Source organism: Zalophus californianus, chromosome 4 (genome assembly GCF_009762305.2).
Source record: "Zalophus californianus isolate mZalCal1 chromosome 4, mZalCal1.pri.v2, whole genome shotgun sequence".
Taxonomy (NCBI): Eukaryota; Metazoa; Chordata; class Mammalia; order Carnivora; family Otariidae; genus Zalophus; species Zalophus californianus.
Window position 1 is genome coordinate 13,161,908 of NC_045598.1, and position 23,896 is coordinate 13,185,803.

At 54.8% G+C, this 23,896-nt stretch overlaps 1 protein-coding gene across 2 annotated transcripts in view; it reads left to right on the forward strand.

Moving 5' to 3' along the window:
- Positions 1-23,896, forward strand: part of IGSF21 (immunoglobin superfamily member 21) — a 228,949-nt gene that overhangs the window by 134,839 nt on the left and 70,214 nt on the right. Inside the window, exon 3 of one of the 2 annotated variants that reach the window (XM_027619239.2) lies at positions 23,180-23,301. The exons of the other annotated variant lie outside the window; for it this stretch is intronic. Within the exon in view, the coding sequence (XP_027475040.2) occupies positions 23,180-23,301 (122 nt within the window). The remainder of the gene's footprint in view (positions 1-23,179; positions 23,302-23,896) is intronic. 2 annotated transcript variants of the gene reach the window in all.

Consider the following 23,896-nt stretch of genomic DNA (forward strand, 5'->3'; position numbering starts at 1 on the left):
TCCAATGTGTTTAAGGCCTCTTTCTCTTATTCTCTTATTCAGTATATATTCCATATATAAACAGAAACAGGCCAGCAGGTGCAAATTCAGCTGATGAACAATTTAGTTCATACTAAACCTCTCTCTTCCTCTCTCTTCTCTCTCTCTCTTCTCTCTCTCTCTCTTCTCTCTCTCTCTCTTCTCTCTCTCTCTTCTCTCTCTTCTCTCTTCTCTCTCTCTTCCTCTCTCTTCTCTCTCTTCTCTCTCTTCGTAACCTCTCTCTTCCTCTCTCTTCCTCTCTCAGCATTTCAGAAGCATACTTCTGGCTCTGTGAACTCCTACCACTCACCTTCCACCACTCACCTTCTGGAGGGAGCCTGCTTGTAAACCTCTCTCTTCTTATGCGCGTCATCCTAGATGATCCTCTGAGTGCAGCTTGCTTCTTTTATGCTCCTGCCTCTTCTTGCCAGATGTGGTGACTTAGGTATCCCCACATCCTTGGCAACCTTACCTTTCCCCTTTTCCACCAAGTAGAAAAGGCCGCGCACACGTTTTAGGGCTGTGATGAGCATTCCAGCCGGCTCATGAGCAGGGCTGACCTCGTGGTGGACGACTGGAGCCACTGGAGCCATCACTGAGAATAAGCCCTTCATTCTTACTTTGTTTTCATAAGCCTGCAGTGCAATCCCTTACCCGCGACCCGGAAATCAGAAAAGACCTGAAAATTGAAAGATTTTGGGGGGTTTGGTTTTTGTTTGTTTGTTTGTCTGTTTTTGGTGATCCATTTGGTGACCAGACTGGACCTGACTTGAACCGATTTGGTGGCAAATCCCAGCCTGAGCCGATGGGAGGTTATTTATGGTGTTTTTTGTTGTTGTTGTTGTTGTTTTCTCATTTAGTGTTTCCATCCAGACGTTTCACGGCAGAACTATTGATGTGGGTGATTACAGAGTGAGTCCTCAGCCCCACCGCTCGCCCGGGGAGTCATGTAATAGACTGAACAAGAACCACATCACCTTCCTGCAGAATGAGGCCTGAGTTCCAAACACATCTGGCTCCAGTGTCCCGGATGGGGATTGTGGAGCGGGTGTTGCGGTCAGGCACGGAGTCCCACCCCTGTGTGTCCTCTGTGTGCCTCCTGGAAGCTTGCACTCTTGGCAAGTCATGGTTCAGACAGCTGTCCTGTCACTGACACGTGGACGGAAACCCAGCTTAGCCCCACCTACCTAGGCTCAGCGCCTTGCCACACCGCACAGGCATGCGCGCGCACGCAGCAGCCCTGCGCCCCCGCTCAGGCCCTTCCTCGGGGTCCCGAGTCCCCATTTCTCCAGGCTGCCTCATCACCATTTCTAGGCTGACGTCCATGCCCACCAGGCAGCTGGAAGGGAAGGCCTCCGCCCTGCCGGACGTCCACATGCCTGCCTTCCCCCACACTGCGCTGATGGCTGAATTCTCTGCTCTTCGTGCAGATTTTTGGCACTAGGTCCGTGCAGCCGGGGATCTCACAACACACGGGCGCGTTTCCCAGGCAAGCCCCCTCCTTCCTTAAGCTCCCAGATGGAGAAGCAAGTGGAAGCCCAGCCAATCGCCTCTGTCCAAGGTTCTGGATCTTCTTCCGCGGGCACTTTCTCCAACAGGTTTTTCTCCTGAGCCACGGAAGCTTGAGGCGGCCACAGAGGAAAGGGTCTTCGGTAACTCAGTGCAAGGCTGGTGGAGCCAGGAGCGGTGGGGGTGGGAGTCCCTTTCTATCAGACTGTGCGGAGGTGGGAATGACCCGGAAATGTATCGTTGCATGTTCTGGTCCAGCTCTGGAACAGCAATACTGAGTATTTCTTGACCACTTGCTATGGATCAGGCAATGTTCTAAGCACTTGACAAGAACTATCCCACTTAATCCTCTCAACACTTTATGGGATGAGTTCTATTAGTATCTTTACTTGATAGATGACCAGACTGAGGCCCAGAGAGGCTAGGTAACTTGCTCCAGGTCACACAGCTAGTATTTGGTGGAGCCAAGAGCTGATCCCAGGCAATTGGACTCCAGAGCCCAAATTTGTAACCATAAGTGTGTCAGCTACCTATTGTCGTGGCAATGCTGTGTAACGAACGACCACAAAGTCTCAGTGGTTACAGTAAGCACGTTTTGCTCACATATCTGCAGTGATGAGCTAGGCAGATCTGTTTTCCTGGCTGTGCTTGCTCACAGGCTCCAGGCATTGACTGACTCTTGGCTGGCCTAGACATTGCCCTCACTAATGGGAATGAGTGGGCTAATGGGTAAGGTGGGACACTCATATAATCAGAAAACAAATGTCACTGTGCATGGAGGGCCAGCTGATTTGGAGAGATACAGGAAAGACCTGATTCAAGACGGTCAGTCTGGGTAGGCACCCTGTAGGAGGTGAGGCTTGGCCACAGAGAGGCAGAAGAAGTTCCCCGCTGGACAAGGGTTAGAAAGTGGAGTCAAGGAGTGCAGGGGAAGAGGATGGAGGAGCTAATTTCCCAGCACCTTGGCCTTTTATGAGCTTCCTACGTACCTTCCCCTGGCCTTGCTCAGGACCCACTCTCAGAGGGTCTTCTGCATTCCCTCTCCCCAATAGCCACTGTGGGGAAGGATATCGCTGAGCACAAAGGGAGAGTGTGGAGGGGTTTGGAGAAGGAGGCCCCAAGCCCCCTTGTGAAACTTGGTGGAGAGAGGAGGGGGGGCGGAGAGAAGGGACAACAGGTCCTACAAGCTGGAACCTGCTCATTTCCCAAGACACGAGCTCTTAGGTGGCAGAGGCTCTGTTCTTTGGGCTGTGCCTGGCTCCATCAGTAGAGATAGAGGAGCTAATTCTCTGGGTCCCCAAGAAGAGCCTCCAGAACAGACGGAACTGCATGCAGCTCGTAGGCCAAATCCGGCCCACCACTAATTTTTGTAAATAAAACTTTATTTGAATACAGCCATGCTCATGCACTTATGTATTGTCTACACTGATCAACAGCAGAAGTGAGTCGTTGTGACAGAGACCACGTGGCCTGTAGAACTTAAAACTCTTTCTGCCCACCTCTTTACGGAAAGCTCTGTGACCCTGCTCTGGAACATGAACTCCCCAGGGCAGGAATCTTTGCCTCTTCTATTCTCTGCTCTGTTGCCAGCGCCCAGAACTATGCCTGGCACGGGGTGGGTGATTGATCAGTGTGTCCTGAGCACAGAAATGGCCTCTTTCCTGTCCACCTTCCCCCACCTGCTGATGATGCCAAATGTGAGCTGTCCATGGTGGAGGAAGGAATCCCTTTCCCACCCCACAGAGCAACATTGTTCTGGCCCTTTGTTTAATTCTGCCTGGACTGATCATTTCACAGCTGACGAAACAGAACATGAAGAGGTCAAGGTGAACAGCTTTAGTCTTCCAGCCCATCCACAGCAAGCCAGCCCTGGGACCCAGGTCTCTGGGCCCACATCTCAGGCTTCTTTCTAGAAGATGCCCTCAAATCTTCCAGAGCTTCCCTCTCTGTCGCCTGAACAATCAACTTCGAGTTTCCTTCTTTGGGGTTTGTAGGAGGTGCCCAGTGGATGCACATACTTTGGGGCTGTGGGGGGGCAGGTGTTAGGGACCCCTGCATCCCTGGGGAGTGAGGCTGAAGCAGAGAGGGGCCCCGAGCTTCCAGAAGAACACAGCGTGCACTCAGCTGGGAGGCCCTGAGGCCCCAGCTACGATTTGTCTCTCTTCCAGCCCTGCTTAGGGTGGCCGCTCATAAGGCTTGTGATTGGGGGAAACTACTTGTCACCAACTTCCAAAACAAAAAAACCAATGAGTCTTTCCCAGAGCTGGAAGCAGATGGGGGGCACCTGGGTGGCTCAGTCAGTTAAGCATCTGCCTTTGGCTCACGTCATGATCCTGGAGTCCTGGGATTCAGCCCCCCATCGGGCTCCCTGCTCAGTGGGGAGTCTGCTTCTCCCTCTCCCTCTGCCACTCACCCCGCTTGTGCTCTTTCTCTCTCTCTCTCACGGTCTCTCAAATAAATAAATAAAATCTTTTAAAAATAAAATTAGATTAAATTAAAAAAAAGAAAGAGATTGAAGTCCAGGGCGTGTCAAGCCTGCAGTTAGCCTCGGCCCAAGGGGGACCCATGTGCAGGAGGCAGGGGAAGCAGCTGGACAACTGTCCCACTGGTTTGTCTGGGTGGAAGAGCATCATTTGTCACACCTGTGCCATGCAAGGCAGGGGCCCCCTCAGCCTGCTCAACGGCAGATTCTACAAGTTGAAATGCGCGCAGGTTTGCCTCGTGCTGCATTCACTCCAGGGTGTGCCCTGAATCCTTCACCTATGCCAATTCAGGACCATCTCCTTCCTGGGCTGGTCGATTGCTCTTGATGTCCCCAGCTCCTCCACTGAACTTCCTGGTCCAGGAGCAAGTGGGCTGTAAATAAACGTGTCAGAGTGTGAGAGGAGTAGTAGTTTCAGGTGCCTGTCAGGCCTGGGCACCCTGAAAGGGGGGGTTCTGATGGAATGAGGGTGACTGCAGCTTCTAACGGGCTCTGATATCATTTGCAGCTGGGGGAGGTTGCATTATGCTGATGGAACTCGGGGTGACAGGCCGGGGGAACACATGGGGCAAGTGGGGGCACTCCGAGGGACTGCTTGGGCATTTGCCCAGGCTTTGGGGTCACTGTCAGTCCCTTTCTAGTGGAGAAAGGAGGATCTAAACCACCTGGATCATCTGTTGAGGGGTGGGATGCAAGTCTTGGTGAGGACTTCCTGGAGGAAGTGTATCAGCAAGCTCATGGACAGAGTTCACTGTGGGCTCCCTTCTAGCGAGGGGTGGCCCTAGACAAAAGGTCCCCTCTCAACCTGGAAGCTTCCCCAAGTCCCAAGTCTGCACCTTTTCACACAGAGCTCTGTCTCCCCCATCAGAATGGGAGTTCCATTAGAGTCTGAGTTGTATCTCCACCATCAGTCAGGAGTACCTATGTGCCATTGGGCCAGCAGCCCCCTGAGGGCAGGTGCTGAGTCTCCCCAGTCAAGGATGTGTCTCCCCCATCACCTCGCAGCAAGGCGAGGTCTTCCTTGCTCTCTGCTGGTGATCCCAGGCCCTCACCTCCCTTCAAGGCCACAGGACCGTTGAGAAAGAATAGAGGGCTTCCAAGAAGACAAGGACAGCCACGGAGTTAGCGACTGGTGTTTGTCTTGTGACCTTAGGCTCATCCCCTCCACTCTCTGCCGCTCAGTCTCCCCCAGGCATACACCAGGAGGCTTCCCAGCATTTCAGAAGCATACTTCTGGCTCTGTGAACTCCTCCCACTCACCTTCCACCACTCACCTTCTGGAGGGAGCCTGCTTCTAGCACCCGCCCCCACTTCATGCGTCTCCCTCCTCAAGGACTCTGGCTCCAAGGCTGAGCCCGGCTGCATCTTTTCTCTGGCTGGCCGATGGCAGCTTCATTTCCCACCTCTTTGTGCTCCAAGCCTTCCTGGTGTCTGAATTACCAGCCCTGTAGGGAACCAAAATCAAGAGATTCCAAACCCCGTCTGCCTCCCTCACCCGCCCAATGCTCTAGGAAGGGGCTCCTTTGAAGCCCTCAATTTAATCAAGAGAGAAAACAATCCTGAGAAAGTCCACTCATTTGGCTAGGTCTCTCAAAATTTTTTCTTCCCCAGCTCCAGATATCCTAGGAAGAATGGAAAGAGGATTGGGGGTGGGTACCTGGATGACTCACATCCCCCAAGATTCTACCGATACCCGGCACCTGCTTCATTCCTCTGCAGGGCAGCTAAGGTGCTAGAAGGGGACTTTGTGTCATAACTCAGTTAGAGGCACACCAGCACAGAGGTGGCACCTAGTAGGTGCTTTACGGAGGTAGCCCCCTTCCCCACGGAGAGGGCCTGAACCAGGCCCCCTGGAGGCTGCCTGGGGCCCACCGCTAACCAGAGACCAGATTTATGGTCATGACCAAGGAGAGTACAATGTCAGTTGCCCTGGGAATAGGCCGGGCAAGGTGGAAATGGGCTTCCTGCCCTCTGAGCACACTCCACCATCAGAGGGGGTGAGCTATGGTTTCCTTCATATCAGTGTCCGTGAGCAATTTTAAAAGGCAAAAAAACAAAAAACAAAAAACCCAACTACCCAAACTGGTGCTTTTGAAGCTGTCAATCACTGTCCCCACTCGGGCTGCATGTGTAATTTGATGCACTGGTAACATTTCTGCAAATTACACATCATTCTCCCCATCAAAGCCACACCTTTGACTGCTGTAATATTTACCTGACCATGCAAGCAATTTTCAGGCCTCACTTAGTGGGCTGGCGAGGCATGGCGAAAAGCAGGGACGGAGTCGACTTCTGACAGTGGGCCCCAGAGAAGCTAAAATGTGGTGAGGAGGAGTGCTAGCCTGGCAGCCGAGCACAGAGACACCACTTCTCCACCCACTTCAGAGAGATAGGGACAGAGGGTGGACTTCCGGGGGCTCTCTACCAATATCCTCTAACTGCCGTTTACATGCCCCTGATGATGGGGAGCTCACCATCCACTGCACACACACCGTTCCAACTCTGAGTGTCTCTGTCTTGACATTGACGGCCTCTGTCACTTGATAACTTCAACCCATTCATGCTCTTTCTGCTTCATGAGTGACATAGAATCAGGCAGGCCCTTGCTCAGTGAGTCACTGCGATGGAAGAGGAGGGCCTCCCAAGTGGCTGGCAGGTGAGGCCACGAACGGAGGCAGCTGGGAAGGCGCTACCAGGGCCTGAGTGACAGGTCGGGCTGTGCGGCTGCCCTTCCCACCTGGGCTCCAAGCCCCGTTCTGCCACATCCTGACTGAGTGACCTTGGGCCAGTCACTTCACCTCTCAAGGCCTCGGTTTCCCCGTCTGTAAAGTGGGAATAATAAGAGCTCTACTTCAAGGTAACTGGAGGATCTGGGGAGCATGTGATAAGGGTCCCTCGCACAGTGCCTGGCACTGGGTAAGCTCACGGACGCAGCGCATCCTTGCCCTGGTCATTACTACTGTGTGTCATTTTGACATCAATGCTGCGTGGTCCATTGCTCACAGGACCGCGCCAGTTGCTTCTTGCATTTTCACAGCATTGGAATGAGTGATCTGGAAGAAATTGGATCTCTTGCCGGCACCCTGGCTGCCTGGAGTGGGGGAGGGGGACTTCCGGAGCCTCTGAGTCTTGCCAACTGGGCAATAGAGGCATTCTTACCCCAAGCAACCTGAGGTGTGAAGATTCTCCTGGACCTTCTCCATTTGGCCTTTAGATGTACATTAAAGCTCCTCAGGGGCGCCCGGGTGGCTCAGTCATTAGGCGTCTGCCTTCGGCTCAGGTCATGATCTCAGGGGCCTGGGATCGAGCCCCGCATCAGGCTCTCTGCTCAGTGGGGAGTCTCCTTCTCCCTCTCCCTCTTCCCCTCCCTCCTGCTCATGCTCCCTCTCTCTCTCAAATAAATAAATAAAATCTCACTGAAAAAAAAAAAAAGAAAAATAAATAAATAAATAAATAAAATCTTAAAACAAAACAAAAAACAGAACTTTTCAGATGACAGGGATATGCAGGAAGAAACAAAAAAACCACCAAAGGCATGGATCAGGGGTCTAGCTTCCATCCACTTCATGCTCAGATGAGAAGCTATCTGCTGCATGACTGAGGAGCCTCTGGCCAGGTCTGCTGCCCCTGCCCCTCCCCTCACCCCCCCCCTCCGCCAGGTCGGCTGCCCCTGCCCCTCCCCTCCCCCCTTCCCCCCCTGCAATCCCTTTTCCACCAGGAGCAGCCAGAGGGATCTTTTAAATGTATAAATCAAGTCAGATTACTTCCCTGCTTAAGGTCCTCCCACATCTTTCTATTGCAGCAAGAGTACAATTCAGCCTCCTCACACCAACTTGTAAGATCTTCTGTGATATGGCCTCAGGTAGCTCTGAACTGCGGGTCCACCACTCTCCCCCTTGCTCACTCCATTTCCACCCGCAAGTTGCCTTTCTCTTCCCTCACACAACAAGCTTGATGCGTCTCAGGACCTTTGCAGTTGCTCTCACCCCGGCATGGCGTTCTCCAGTTCCTGGCCTCTCCAAAGCTGGCTCTCTCTTACCATTCAGGTTTTTGGGAGAAGCCTCCTCTGGCCTTTACAGAATCCCTGGGTCACCTTCTAGGCCCTGACACTCTGGTTTGTTTGCTTCATAGCAATGAGCATCACTCCAAATCATCTCACTCTTTGGATTTTCTAATGTCCGTGTGCATGATTGGTCTCTGGGTACAATGTATGCTCCCTGAGCCCAGGGGCCCTGTCTCCTATAAAGGTGCTTGGCACAGAGTAGTAACTATTGACCACATCCGCGTCTCATCCTTGCCTCCACCCTGGGAGACAGGGAGCAATATCCCCATTTTATAGGCAGGAAGACCAGGCTCACGGAAGTTAATGATCTAAGTCTCTCAGTGAGTCTGTGGTCAAGCTGGGATTTGGACCCAAGACTATCTGACTCCAAAGCCCAATTCCCTTTTTTTCTTTTTTTAATCACCCAGCTAGTGAAATCCTTGCTCTCTGGGGACAAGAAAACAAAACATAACCGGATCTATAATGAAAAGCAAATGGGATTTTTTTTTTTTTTGGATGTAATAACACCAAGTGTTCATTCAACACCAGGTAAAGATTTTTTTTTAATATACTGGGTGATTTTTATTGGACAGTTTCCTTGTAATAAGACTCAACACCAGACTTCAATTTTCTTTCCCTCAGAGGAAATAATCCAGCCCTCCTGCTGACCTGGTGGGGAGAGGGACCATCTGCACACCCCTCCTTGGGACCTGAGAAAGCAGCTGCCCGTGTGGCTTTCCTGGTTCTATTAGGACACCAGTGCCTAAGTCCAGCTCCCAGGTGTGGCGAAAATGGGCCTGGCCTGAGAGTCTGAATCCCTCCTCTGTCACTGGTTTGCCGCTGTGTGTCTTGGGGCAAGTTGTTCAACCTTTCTGGTGAAAATATCTACGAGGTCTCTCTCAGTGATGATTCAGGGGCTCCAGCGGTCCAGCTGGAAGGAAAGAATTGTGAGCATATAGCCATGCATTTGGGTATCAGTTCACTCATGTTGCAACCACATGATGATGCTAAGATTGGGGATATACAGTTTTGAACAAATGGGTCAGCCCTGCCCTTGTGCAGTGTATACCCTAGGACTCCCCAGCTATTTACCACAAAGCTCCTTGAAGGCTGCAACCATGCTTCCTGGCTCACCACGATAGCCCCCTTGCTTAGCTCAGAGCTCACTGCTTAGCTCAGGCTCAGGAAATAAATATGTACAGGGGCTGGTGGAGGTGGGGGCGGGAGGGCTTGCTGAGCTCTCCCTGAAGACGTTAGGGAAAGCTTTTGAGCTTAGTCATAAAGAATGAGCCAAAATCAGACAGGCGATCAAGGAGACAAGGGACTTACAATCTAGACCAAGGAGGTGTTGGCTCCCTACAGGCCAACCCAGCCCATCATCCGTTTTTACAAATAAAGTTTTGTTGGAAGGTAGCTGTGTCCATTCATCTGTTTATCAATTGTCTATGGTTGCTTTAGTTTCGGGACTGCAGAGCTGATCAGGTGTGACAGAGACTGCATAGCCTGAAAATTCTAGAATACTTAACAAGCACAGATTTGCAAAGTCCTGGTGTAGATAAAGGAATCGGGCCAAGGGAAGCCCAGAAACCTCTCACTTGCTTGGAAATAAGATTGGCTACCTAATGAGCATGGCCTGGTGCAAAAAGATGGGGAGTCCTTCCCTCAAAACTGATTACAGTTTTGGGCGCCTCGGTGGCTCACTTGGTTGGGCAACTGCCTTCGGCTCAGGTCATGATCCTGGAGTCCCTGGATCGAGTCCTGCATCAGGCTCCCTGCTCGGCAGGGAGTCTGCTTCTCCCTCTGACCCTCCCCCCGTCTCATGTGCTTTCTCTCTCTCTCATTCTCTCTCTCTTAAATAAATAAATAAAATCTTTTAAAAAAAACTGATTACAAATTTCAGGAAGGCAACAACAGAGCATTCCACGGAGCATGAGGCCCTCTGAGACAGGACGGACGGTGTGCTGTGGAGCTGGTCCCCGGGGTTAGCAGGTCCTCCCATGGCAAAACGGAAAATGTCCTGGGAGCAGTTCTGGGAAAAATCTCAACGCCAGGCTCTAGGTCCGGGCTCAGAGTCTCCAGGCCCCGAGCCAACGGGGTGGAGAACCAGGCTACCTTTGTCAGCTCCCTTGCCTTCCCCTCTCATGGGGCCTGGCTGTGATAAAAAAGCAGAGACAGGCCCAGCTCTGTCTCCCCGCCGGGTGCACCTCAGCGATCAGACGCAAGGCAGCCGTGGGAAGAAACATGACAGTTTATGGGAATCTCTCTGATGGGCTGCTTTCCGCATGCTTGTCAAGAACCGTCTGAGGAGGGGCGGTGGGGGAAGGGACCCTGCTCTACCCTGCTGTGGGACAGCCAGACGAGGCACAGCATCTCACAGAGGCCCCCATGTTAGGTGGCCACTCACGCTCAGCCCCCTGGGTCCCTAGGCTGACGTCCATGCCATCTGTCCTTCCGTGGGCATCTTCGCTGACTCACCTCATCTTTCTCCATCTTTCTTTGTGCCCGGAGGCAGACCTGAACCAACGGCATCACTGGGCTTCCTTGCCCACCAGCTTTCGGTTGCATTTGGCCAATGGGAGGCACCTGCAGGAGATGGGTGGGCAGGGTACTCGTTCCTCGGCTCTTCCCTCCCAGATCCTCTCCGTGCACCTAAGCTGCTCTTGGGGGGCATTCGGCTTCAGCTGCTATTCTCTTGGTGCCGGTGAAACTCCCACTCCTTTGTCCCTCTCCCTCTGCTCCTTAGAGAAGCGATACCTCCCGCCGGCCTCCACCCAGGGACCACCCAGGCCCCGTTGGGATCCCTTAGCCCTGCCTGTATCTTTGTAGATAATCCTGCTCTTGAAGTCTGCCCTGTAACCTTTGTGCACAGACCATCTGTTTCCTGCCGGACCCTGCCTGATACAACCTCCTCCCTCCCCCATCCACTGTGGCTCTGGTCAAATAGAGGCTTTCACGCCCAGATGGAGCCTATGCAGGCACTTCCTGTGCAGGTGGGTGCTGACCCCGAGCTCCCCCTCGACGGGAGGCTGAACAAGCAGCTCTGAGTATCACTGCATACAAACCATCCCAAATCACAGCGGCTTTAAAAGCAACAACTAGTTTATTATATTGCATCGTTACATGGGCCAGGAATTCAAGCAGGGCTCGGCTGGGCCGTTCTCATGCTTCCAATGGCGTCAGCTGAGGTCACGGGGTAGTATTCAGTTGGTAATGATGGTCTGTGCTGGAAGGTCAAGGCGGCTTCACCCCTGTGCGGCATGTGGGGCACAGCTGGAAGGCTGGGCCCCACAAGATCCCCTCCCTGTCCGCGTGCTCTCCGCAGGACCAGAGTCAGAGACAGGAAGTGGACGCTGCCAGCCTCCTAAGGCATTGGCGTGGACTTTCACCACTTTGGCATGTTCCATTTGGCAAAAAAGCGTGCTGGTTCCAAAGGGAGGGAGCCCAGAGCCCTGTCTCTCAAGGTGGGGGTGTCAAAGGACGTGGCTTCATCTTTAGCCCCTCTCCTCTGATTATCATCACCTTCTTCATTTGCTCAGAGTTGGGCTCACAAAACCATTGTCAGGGGCCAAATTTGCCCTGTAGACTGAGTCAGTTAGATACACACGGTGTGGGGGGGGGGGGGCTTGTTTTTTAATTAATTGGCTTTTGGGGAGCTTGGGTGGCTCAATCGGTTAAGTGTCTGACTTTGACTCAGGTCATGATCTCAGGGTTCTGGGATCGAGCCCCGAATAGGGCTCCCTGCTTAGCGGGGAGTCGGCTTCTCCCTCTGCCCCTCCCCTCACTTGTGCTCGCTCTCTCTCAAATAAATAAATAAATGACTTCGGGCCCGCGTAGCACCCCCATCCCAACACTGGCTCCCCACTTCCACTGTCTGCCAGAGGCTCACACTCTGGCATCTGCCTGGCTCCTGGGACGCTTAACCTTGTGCTCCCGGAAAAGCAGGCAGAGGGGACAAGTTTACTCTGATGGGCTCATGCACTGGACACAGATACACCCAAAAAGTCAAGGCTTTGATTCAACTCAGCTCTCCCAGGCTTGTTTCTGGAAGGGAATGCTGGTCAAGCACATACGGACACTTAGATGGATCCCAAAGATGGAGCCAGCATGGTGTTGGGAAAGAGCCCTATGTTCTTGTCACCGCACTGCCTGTGTGACCTTGAATAGACCTCCTGGGCCTCCTGGGGCTGCCTCATGCAGGACAAAGGAAAGAGCATCGATTAGTGTCGGTTTTGAATGGGTCGCTTTGTCACTCTGGCCTCGGTTGCCTCCTCTGAAAACTGGGGTCACATTGAGCACCCCGCAGAGCTGTTGAGATGCTAGCACCCGGTGACAGGCACAGAGCATTGGGTCCCATGCACTCTGACATGCTGTGCCTGCTTGGAGCTGTCAGAGCTCAAGACCCCCACCCAGGCTGGGGTCACTCACGTTGGTGTCTAGCGCAGGGCCTGACACATAGTAGGTTCTCAGGAAATGCTTGTTGAATTGAACTGACCCTTTGGCCAACCAAGCAGTAGCAGGTGGAATAAACGCATGTGTCCATTAACAAACTGTGTACAGGGATGCTCTTAGTCGCGGCATGCATGGTAGAGCCAAACTGGGAACTGTGCAGGTGTCTATTAGCAGGAGTACACACACAGTGGTATCTCTTCCAGTGGAAGGCTCTTGGTGAGAAAAAGGACCGGACTATGAGTACACACAGTAACATCAGTGGATCTCAGAAACATGCTGGGAGCCCAGAGCTTTCGCTAAAAACTACATGCTGTACCATCCCACTTCTATGAAACTCTAGAGCAGGAAAAAATGGTGTGAGAAAAATTGGAATAGTGGTTGCCTCTTGGGGCAACGACTGACTGGGAGGGGAAGAAGGAATTTTCTGGAATGATGGTGATGTTCTACATCGTGCAAGGGGTTTGGGTTACACGGATGTATGTGTTTCTCTTTGAGATTCGTGCATTTTGTTGAACACAAATTCAAAACCTCAAAAAAGAGAATAGCAAATAAATATTGAACTCTGGTGATAGATGTGCTGAAGCATTTAGGGGCAGAGGATACTGATGTCTGCAACTTTGCCTCAAAGGACGGGGAGGGATGAGGAGAAGGGGAGGTCTATGAAAAAGCGAGCATGGCCAGGAGGCCGTTGTAGAAGCTAGGTAGCAGGTGCATGGGTGTAGGTTTTAAACTTCTTTCTGATTTCCTGTATGTTTGAAAATGTTCACAATCCAATTTGGGGGGGAATAAAACGTGAAGCTATAAGACCAAGCCAGGGAGCAGGGCACCGGTGACTTGTGGAAGGTCACTCAGTGTGTCACAAACCCTAAGACTGGTTTTCAGGAAGGTGAATGTCAGTTTTAAAGAAGCAGTAGAAAGAGGATTGTATTTGCCAAACTGGATCTGGACTGTGGGCATGCTGGCAAGGCTATTCACCTCCCTGAGCCTCTGTACCCCCGTCTGCCCAGAGGGGTGTCTCGGGGATTAAATGAGAAGCAAGAAGCTTTGAACAAAGAGGACTTCCTAGGGAGCTGATGGGAAGCAACCTGACTCTTCCCAAGCAAGCCTGACCCCGCCTCGTTGGAACGTCAGCTTAAATGTGGCCTACCGAAACGGGCCTCCCGGGGCCACCTAATTCACCATGGCCCCCACCCTTCCATCCATCACTCTCCTTTAATTGTCTGCATGACACGTGTCCCAATCAGATACGTGTCTTCGATCTCCCTTACTTTGACTTATTGCCTGTGGATTCCAGCAGAAGAGGGACTCTGTGCTATTCCTGGCTTTATCCCCTGCACCTAAAACAGCCCCGAATGCATAGTAGGGACACAGGGTGTCTTTGCTAAAGACCTCCTGGCTCCCAGCGCAGTGCTCTTTCTCTCTCTCTAGCAGGCTACCGGGGCTGACGGGGCGGCTGCAGACAGACAGACAGGCTCCACTGGGTCGGACCGCCCGCAAGTCCATGTGCTTGATTACAGCGGGCAGGACATGCCAGCCTAGCAATGTTCGCTGGCGCGCTCCGCCCCTTGTTTAGCAGGTGGGCAGGCTGGCACAGGTGGCTGAGTGGCCTCTTCCACGGCTCCGCCGGCCGCTGACCATGCTGACACGGGCCAGATTGGCGGCAGCGCCTGCAGAGCGTGGAGGGCCCTCCCTGAGGACTGGCAGCCCTCCTGACTGCAATGGTCAGCCAGAGGAGCACAAGCCGGCATCTGTCCCCCACGACCGGCCCACAGGTGTGCTTGCTGACGGGCAGCCCTGGGAAGGCATAGGCACCAAATGCTGAGCATAGCCGCTGAAGGACCTCACGGGGGAGGGGGGGTGTCACCAGCAGTGGATTGGGGCCAGAGCCTCCCACACAGATACACAGACAGGGGCAGCAGACAGGACTCAGCTGTGCCCGCACCCCAACACACACCTGCGCCTCTGGCTCGTGAGACTCGAAAGTCAAGTTGGAAGCCAGCCAAGGGGACTGGGAAAACGGTCTCTTCTCTTTGTGCTAATGGCCTCTTCCCAAGTGCTTGCCCCTGGATCGGTTATCCACCCTGCTACAGGGCGAATAAGCTGAGGCGTAATTATAGCATTGACTGTATGCTAGCCACTTTTCAAGTACTTTTACCTGGGAAAATTCAGTTCATCCTCCAGCCACCGATGAGGTGGTCCTACGGTTTATCCCCCTTTTGTAAAAAAGAAAACCGAGGCAGGAAGATGAGAAAGGACCTGGATGAGATTCTGAGCTGGGGGCTTGACTGCCAGCCCCGACCCCAGACTCCATGTGTGTGAAGTGCGACTCACCTCCCCATCCGCCCTCCCCGCTGGGCTCCCGAGTCCCTGCACCGCCACTGCACCCCACAGGACCCACCCTGCGCTCTCACTCACTCTTCGCCTGCACGTCGCCTTCTGAGGGGCCTTTGCCCGGCTGTCTCCATGGCTCGAGTGTCCTGCTTCTCTCGTCTACCCCGCAGACCCTCCCCATCCTCCGAGGCACAGCTCACTACTCACCAGGCAGCCATGGCGGGTGGCTGGTCTTTCTCTCTCTGGTGCCCCTGCTAGCCCTTCCTGTGAACTCCTTGAGGGCCAGGCCTGTGTCCGATGCCACCCTCTGTCCACAGGCCTGATCCCCAGGAGGGGCTGAATGAGCAAACAGGTGAATGAACAGATGAGGAGCCAAAGTCTGAGGGCAGGGAGGGAGGAGTGGCCTTCAGGGAGAGAGAAATGGGGCAAAGTCCCTCTTCCGTCCTCCAGAGCGCGGCAGGGGAGGGCATTAGCTGTACTGGGAAAGGAGCCATCCACATGGCCCTGGAGCCCACCTCTGATGCTGCAGCATATTGTCAGGAGGTAGCGGGAAGCAGGGTATGACCGCCTGACAAGAACGTCCCCGGTGCCACAGCTGCACAGCCCTCAGTGGGGACCCTGGCTCTCCGGGGTCAGGATTCCAAGCATCAAAGGCGTGAGGTGCAAAGAGGAGGTTCTTCAAAGCCGAGGACTTGGCTGCCCTGGCCCTGCCACCTGCTTCCTGTGTGACCCTGGGTGTGTCCCTCTTCTTGTTGGACCTCAGTTTAGACTTCTGTAAAGTAAGGGGTCTAGATGGATCAGTCGAGGGTCCCTCTGCTCCCAGGGCACCAAGGGTCTGGCGGTTGACAGCCACCTGGGAAAGCTGCAAAGCGGCCCTAGTTGGGGGAGGGTCCCGGGGGTTAGGACAGAGTGTCCCTCCTGTGGTCCCCAACCCCTGCATCCAACTGACCCAAGAGGGCTTGTTAAAAAATGCAGAATCCAGACTCCACCCAGGACTCATGGAATTTGAACCTCTGGGGTGGGCTTTCAAAGAAATCAACATTTTCAAACCCTCCTCCCACCCGGCCTGGTGATTCTGCTGTGCACAGAAATTTAAGCATCTCGCAGGTACCCAGGTCCTCCCTGTCTCCCCTGCTTCTTGGCTGCTAGTCCCTCAATGTGGGTTTGGGGATGCACAGAAGCTAGGGAGGGAGATCTCAGAGCCCACTGTGTCTGGTGGGGTTGGGAGGGCTCAGGTGTTTGGGCTCTGACCTGTGGCTTTGCACCTGACATGTGGGGCTGGGAGACTGCACGGGGCCCGGGTTGGCGTGATGGTGTTTCCTGGCCTGGCATTTCTCAGAAACATACCCACCGCACGCACGCACCCTCGCTGACAACCTCCATCCCCCCCAGGCCAGGGCAGGGGGCAGGGTGTGTAAACTGGGCTTATGCTGTGGAGGTAGGCATCATTCACGCACACACAAGTGCACACACACCACGAACCCACAAACGGACACACAAGCCCTCATGTTCTTCTCCAAACATTTAGAACTACAGCAAACATTCTCACCATTATTTTGCTTCACACGCACGCACGCACGCACACCCTTATATGCAGCCCAGAAACACGCAGATTTGCATACTCGCCCCTGCTGACACACGTACACACCCACACCTCCAGACCACAGGCTTTCTCATTCACACCGGTGCTTCACCGTCGTGAGCTGGCCTCCAGCGGCTCTGGAGGCCCCTGAGGCCCTGTGCTCACACTAGTTGCACACGCACACATCCTCAAACTTGCATATGCACCTGCCCACATGTGTGGGGCCCACAAAGCCAGCAGCCGTTCTCCCGTCTGTCATGCTCACTGGCCCCCCGGCCCCCAGCCCGCCCCACTCCCCATCCCTGAGCTGCTATCTGCCATCATGCAGTAACCAGATGAGACAGAGCAATTTATGACACCAGCTGTCTCTGTCAAAACCGGATCTGCCACACATGCAGGGGAAGCCAATTACCCCGAGCCCAGCCCCGCCAGAAGCCAGGACTCACAAGGGAGACAGAGCAGGGGTGGAATCTGGCCATCCAGAGATAGTAGGTGGCCCTGGCCTCCAGAACGCCGCTCCCTCCCATCCTTGGGAATCCGGCATCCTCCTCCCCCCGGCCCCAGGGGAGCCTGCCCTCCCCTCTCTGGGCGTCTCCTCTGGCCCAGCTCTCAGGCCCAGGGGCTGCAAGAGCAGACTGGAGGTGGACAGCAGGTGGGCAGGGGTTTGGGGGAAGAGTGGCCCCCCACCACGGCAACAAAGAAGCCAGGAGCCCTGCACCCCTGCCCTACACCGCAGGCCACGGGGAGGCTGCCTCCTGGCCCCTCTTCCTCCCACCGTTGTTTCCTCCCTCCTCCCTGAGCAGGTGGCCTCTTGCCCTGGGCTTCTGCCTAGATGCCCCCTTCCTTCCATGCCCCCTACCAGCACTCCGTCTGACTCTGCCGTCTGGATCACTTCCGATCTAGACCTTGGAATCAGACCCAGGTCCGAATCGCCGCTGCTCCGCTTAGCAGCTGGGCAGCCTGGACGAGTGGTAGCCCTTCCCTGTCCCCAGGTTTTGCGCCTAGAAAAACGCTGTTCGTTTCTATAAAAATATCGACCGAGAGTCCCCTCTGTGCTAGACGGTGCTCCGGGAGTTGGGGTACACACCGAACGAGATGAAGTCCGAGCCTCCTGAGCTCAGGTTCTGCTGGAGGAGTCGGAAGATCCCCCACTGCAGACATGTAACTGAGGTGGTCGCGTTTCTTCACTGTCACACGTGCTGTGTTCACGGCTCTGCTCCCGAATCAAGCGCGGCTCACGAAAGTGCTCAGTCGATAGAGGGGTGCTCACATGCTCCATGGCCCCCTGAGCCCCACGCCGGGGTTGACTTGATCTAAGTAAGCCCGTTAGGAATGCCAGTTGATCTGCTGCCCTCTTTGCGCAGGTTGCTGAGTGAGGCTTCTAGGTGATGGTTTCGTAGCAGAAGTTTCTAGAATGCTCATCACCTACCACAGTACTGGGAACGGAGCAGTAAATGCACGTTCTATGAGATGCTTTCACATATATTCCTTCCTCTGAGTATTTCTAACAACTCTGGGGCCAGGTTCAGTTAACATCCTTCATTTTACAGATGAGGAAACAGGCTCAGGCCAGGCAGTGACAGTGCCCCGCCACAGAGCGAAGACCCGAGACTCAGGCTGGGCACAGCACTCCAGCCAGTGCTGGCCACTTGCATTGTCCAGTGAAATGTCCCTTCCCTCCTCCCTCCCTCCTTCCCCCCCCCACTCCCCACCCAACAACAACCCTGCAGGGCTGCATGGTTCTTGCCCGACTTAGAGCAGGGACACTGCCTGTCAGCTTCCTAGGCTGGGATTCGAACCCAGGCCACCCGACTCCAAGAGCCCAGACACCGGCCCTGCTCCCACGTCTAATCAGTTCATTAAAAACTCTCCTGGCACCACAACCCCCGCCTCACTGCCCAGCCACAGAGACCTCAGCTGCTCCCTTTCCAGGAGAGCAAATTCCTTCCCGGCTGCAGAGGAGCCGGGATAATATAGGCAGGCAATTTAAACAGCTCCAGCAAAATACACCAGCGGTTTTCACTCCCCTTTCCAGCTGCGGCGGGATTGGCCCATAAGTGGGATATCAAGTTTATTACAGCTATTTCCAACCTGTAATTGGTTTTGTGGAACACAAAAAGAAGGAGGTTGGGGGTGGAAGAGGTGATTTCCCCCCCTTTTCTTTCTTTCTTTTCTCTCTCTCTCTCTCTCTCTGTCTCTCTCTGTCTGGATGACAGCACCCAGGGATGACGGTGAAAAGGTGCGGTTGGAGGCATTTGGTTTTCAAATGAAAAACCCCGGCCAACCATGCCGTGCCACTGGCTGGACTAAGTCCGTTCGCCCTGCTTTGGGGGCTTCGCTGGAAAATTAAACCAGCCTGGCTGAGGCCAGATTCCTTGGCGGTGGGGGGGGGGGGTGGCAGCGAGGGTCCTGGGACAGGGTCCACCGCCTCGGGGCCTGTGGGTGGCTGCTGAGCCCTGGTGAATAAGGCCAGAGTGGGAGTAGCTGTGGTCTCCAGGATCAGAGCATGTGGGCATTCAAAGTAGAAATGGTCCTCAGAGGTCACCCCGCCCTAAATCTTCGCATCGAGCACTTAGGGAAATTGAGGCCCAGAGAGGGGAGCAGTGCGGAGGCCAGCTGGTGGGGTACAGAACCCAGGCCTCTGCTTCCTCCGTTCCTTCTAGGCAGCACATCTGATCATCCCGGGCAGTCATGGCTGGGGTGCTGTCGGGGTGGGCGAGAGCCACGGATTCTCGAGCCCCTACTGTGCCCCTGCTGCCTTTGCCGGGGTCTGACCCAAATGAAAACAAATAATAGCAGCTAATACGCATTGAATGCTTTCTTATAGTCGTCTGAGTTCATGTTTGCAACCAGTGCGTGGCCCCCTTCTTCCATTTACAGACATTCTGCATCCTCTGACTTTCCAGTAAGAGCTTTTCTGCCCTCCAGTCCCAGCCCTGGAGGGTGGCAAGGGACCCAGAAGAGGGATCGCCAAGAATACTGTTATTATGCATAGAAATAGCTGTCTGGGGGCACCTGGGTGGCTCAGTCAGTTGAGTGTCTGCCTTCAGCTCAGGTCCTGGTGAGCCCCGCATCAGGCTCCTTGCTCAGCGGGAAGCCTGCTTCTCCCTCTGCCTGCCGCTCCCCCTGCTTGTGCTCTCTCTCTGACAAATAAATTAATAAAATTGTTAAAAAGAAAGAAAGAAATAGCTGCCTGTACTGAGCGCTTACCACGCATCAGCTGCTGTTATAAACCTCATCTCATTTAATCCTGGAGAGAGGTACAGATGGGTCACAGTATCCCATTTTACAGATGAGGAAGCAGAGGCTTGGAGAAATGAAGTGCACAAAGTTACTTAGTAACAGAATCAAGAACTCTCCAGGGAGTGGAGAAAATCAGCCTTCCTGGTTGCTCCAGAGTCTCCCAGAGGCGGGGAGTACCCGCCTGGGACTGAGCACTCTCAAAGAGGTCCACCTCCACCTGGAAGCCTTCTGTGATCACCCTTCCCCCCAAAAGAATCCTTTGCTCCTCCATGGGCGTCAGATAACCCTTGGCAACTATCTGCTGCTACAGCGATGCTTTCCCTGGTTACCTGTGGGCCATGCATCGCATTTAAGTAAGCTCGCTCGTGATAGGCTGCAACTGCATTGGAAATCTGGTCCTTCCTCTCCCAGGGGGCCTGGACCCGTGCTTGCAGGTCTTAGGTCTGGGGCAGTGTTTCCGGAATGAAAGAGAAGGTGTGGCTCACCATGCCCATGGCCCCAAAGCCTGTGATGGCTCATCTCAGGGACTGCCGCCGCCAAGAACTAGAGAATAACGTCCTTGCGAATAGCCACTTGCCCACTGGCCTGGGACCTGAGGGTGGATTCCAAGGCGATCCCTTTTCAGAGCCCTCCCAGAGGGTGGGGAGCCAGCTGCTGGGCTATCACAGCTGAGTGACAGGGCTGCCTGGAGCCCCTTTAACAGGAAGGAGTGGTTTACGCCTAAGCTAACAGGGAGGCCCCAGACACGGCCCTAGGAAAAAAGATGTAAATAAAACCAAAGAAAAACTAGGTGCGTCCTTGAAACTCCCCTGTCCCTGGGCCCGAAACAGTGATTTACGACTCAGATCATTCTTCTTGCTTTATCTGGGGTGTGTGGGTGTGTGTGGACGTGTGGGGTGCAGGTGTATTTTCTTAGTAATAAAATCCTCGGTCCCGGTGAATAAATTTGAGGAGACAGTTTTACGGACAGATTTTTTTTCTCCTTTATATAATAAAAAAAAAATGGAGTGAAATTTGAGATTGGGACGATAAGGGCTGCCGCATTTTAGGAGGAGATAAAAAAGCAGTACCTGAAGGAGGCAAGGCTGCAAGTCACACGGGCAAGACGCCTTCCACTCTTACGACTTGGGGAGAACATTGCTCAAGACTCCGCGGGGCTCCGGGTGTCCTCCTGCTAAGGAGCCGGCTGCCTGGGGGTGGAGGGGGTGCTAAGAGCATCCACTCCAGTCCTCAGTCCCTGGGGGCCGCCGCCACCGGAGCCAGAGCTGCGCCAGGAGCCCCCCGCATGTGCCCTTGGCTGAATCTCCTTTCCTCTCCAAGCCACGCACGGTTTCTTCATCTGCAAAATGGGCAAGCTGCTGTGTGTCTCACTAACTTCCCAGGGGCACTCGTGGGTCCGCACAAAGCGATGGCACCTTTCTCGTCTGGGGCCAGATAATTCTTTGGGGTCATCGTGTGCATCGAGGGATGGTGACGGCATCCCTGCCCTCTGCCGCCAGATGCCCACACCAAACCACCGTCCCGCCAGGCTTTGACACCAAAGATGGTTCCACTACTTGCCAAACGGCCCCTGGGGAGCAGGCAAAATCATCCCTCCCGCTAAGGGCCCTGGTTTGAAGGTGCTCTGTTGCTCTTCTTCCCTCATCCCCCAGTCTCGGGGTCCCCTCTCTGGGAAGCCAGGGGTCCCCGAGCTGCAGAAGAGGCGAACTGAGAGCACACAGCCCCACAGGGGAAAACAAGTGAAGAGGATGAGCTGAAGCCCAGGAGGAGTCAGAGGGACATGAGCTTAGGGAGGGTAAGGAGAAACCATGCAGCGGGGAGTCCTACTGCTGATCTCCCCACAACAGGGTCCTGGAGCTTATCACCATTCCAACCCTGCCTGTGGGGCCCCCTGGGGCCCCCGGGACTGTTAGGGGCCTCTTTACTCCTTATGAGCTTGCAGACCATGGTGGGGGTTGGGGGGAGGTGACACATACCGATGTGGGCCCGTGCCTGGCACACAGCTGGTGCTCAATAAATGCTAGCTTGGATTGCATTGAACCTGTGTCCCCTAAACCAGCCACAACGCCACGTAGGCCAGACAGATGGGGTCCAAGTCAGCTTGGGTCCAGAGGTGCCCAGAGGAACCCAGCTGCACCCAGGCCGGTCCTCTCAGGAAGGCTACAGATCCAAGCAGCTTTCAGCATCCCCCCTGCGCCCAGCCCCTTGGAGAAAGCCGGCCCTGGCCAACGCCCTCCCAGCCAGCCCCCCCCCCCCCCCCCCCCCCCCCCCCCCCCCCGCCTCCACCATGCAGAGCTGCAGGGAGTTAATTCCACTTCTCCAGGCCCAGGCATGAGGCCTCCCTGGTCGCAGGCTGTTAGCGTGGAGCCCAGCTGAGCCGCGAGAGGCTGCAAACTCCAGGTCTATAATAGAGTTGCTGACGCAGGCGGAAAACTGTAGGGAAAACTGCAGCCGAGTAAACAGATAAATAATTGAAACAGTGACAAACATACCTTGCTGCTTTGTGGAGTAACACTTTCATTAGCTGGAGGCAGCTCTGGCGTGGGGAGGCTGCGGCGGGCGGTGAGCCGGGAGCGCAGGACACTTGGGTCCGACTTTTAATCAGCGGTGAACAGCTGGGCGCTGGGGCAGCCTTTGTCTTCCAGCCCAGGCTTTATTATCACCTCCTGAGGTCCCCCCACTTCTCTGGGCCTCTGTGCTCCAAGGCGGAGGTGGGGACCTCATGACCTCCCTGCAGGCTTGTCCCAAGGGCAGCCTGGAAGAGGGTGAGGCCGCATGCTGTCCAGGGGGCTCCATCCCCAGGTCAGTAGATTGGGTGCTCCCAGTCTCCTCAAGGGCCCTGCCTCCAGACAGGCTCTCCTAATAGAGTTCAAGGTGACCTCCACCAACATTGCTCGAGTCATAGAGTGACCTCCCACATTGCCTCCAGGCCTTCCAGGATCTGGCGCTTTTGGTTTCTCACCATTTCCTTTCTGCCCCGGGCACTCTGAACACAATCTTCTTTCCCTGAGCATAGCACACCTGCTCTTTCCCACCACAGGGCCTTTGCTCTTGCTGTCTCCTCTGCTTACAGAGCACGGCCACCTTTTGCCAGGCCGCCTCCTGCTCTTCCTTCAGAAGGCAACTTAGACCTCGCTTCCTCCAGGAAGCCCCCTATGATGACCCTATTGTCAGATGGGGGTTGCCTGCCTGGGCTCCCTTGCCATTCTGGGCCTACCCCTGACAGAACTTACCAGAAATGATTGCCGGGGAGAAAAGCCAGCTCTGCTCCTTCCTGGCGTAGGACCTCAGGAAGTCCCTTCCCTCCAGAGCCTCAGTTTACACATCAGTAGGGTGGGGATGACCGGGGAGGGCTCTAGTGATGGCGGTGACATGTCCCCTGGAGGCCTCTCCCAGGGCACCGGGGTGTTGGGCATCCTGACCTCCGCATTGCCCGGTGTCCCCCAACCCCGCGCGCGCGTCTGGAGCAAAGGGCCGGGGCTGGCCGAGCACGCCCCTGTAGCCGTCTCTTGCTCTGTTGCAGGTGACAGATGGCGGCACCATCAAACAGAAGATCTTTACCTTTGACGCCATGTTCTCCACCAACTACTCGCACATGGAGAACTACCGCAAGAGAGAGGACCTGGTGTACCAGTCCACCGTAAGGTGAGGGGCCGGGCGCTGGGGGCCACTTCTCCGGCCCTTTCCCATCGTCTGCCCTGCGATGCTCTGGGGGGTTCTCAGGGTCACCCTCCAGGGGCTCGGAAGGCAGGGCTGGAGGCTGTGCTGCAGAGGGGAACCCAGAGCCTCGAGGGGCCTCCCCCCGGAAGGGAAGAGCAGGGAGGGGTCAAGTCACAACTTTGCCCCATGCAGCGGACTGGCCACATCAGCCCCCGCAGCCAGCTCCTCGAACAGTCCTGCGAGGTGGGTTGTCCAAACCCAGTTTCCAGGAGGGGACGCTAAGGTCCAAAGAGGGTGAGCAATGTGCCCCATGTCCTGCAGCCAGCAGGGACGGAGCTGGGACTTGAGCCCATTCTGCCGGGCTCAGAAGCCTCAGGGAACACGCTCTCCCATTCCCCACAGGCCCCTGCCCAGCAAGGCAAATGGACCTCAAACAATTGGACCCCGGGTCAGAAGAGGCAGCAGGACGGGAGGAAAGAGTCCTTGGGGATGGTGATACTTAACATGTTTACCCCTACCCCTTTTCTAGAAGACTCTAAGGTAGCTGATTCCATTCCTGCCGTGTTCTCCATCTGTGGGT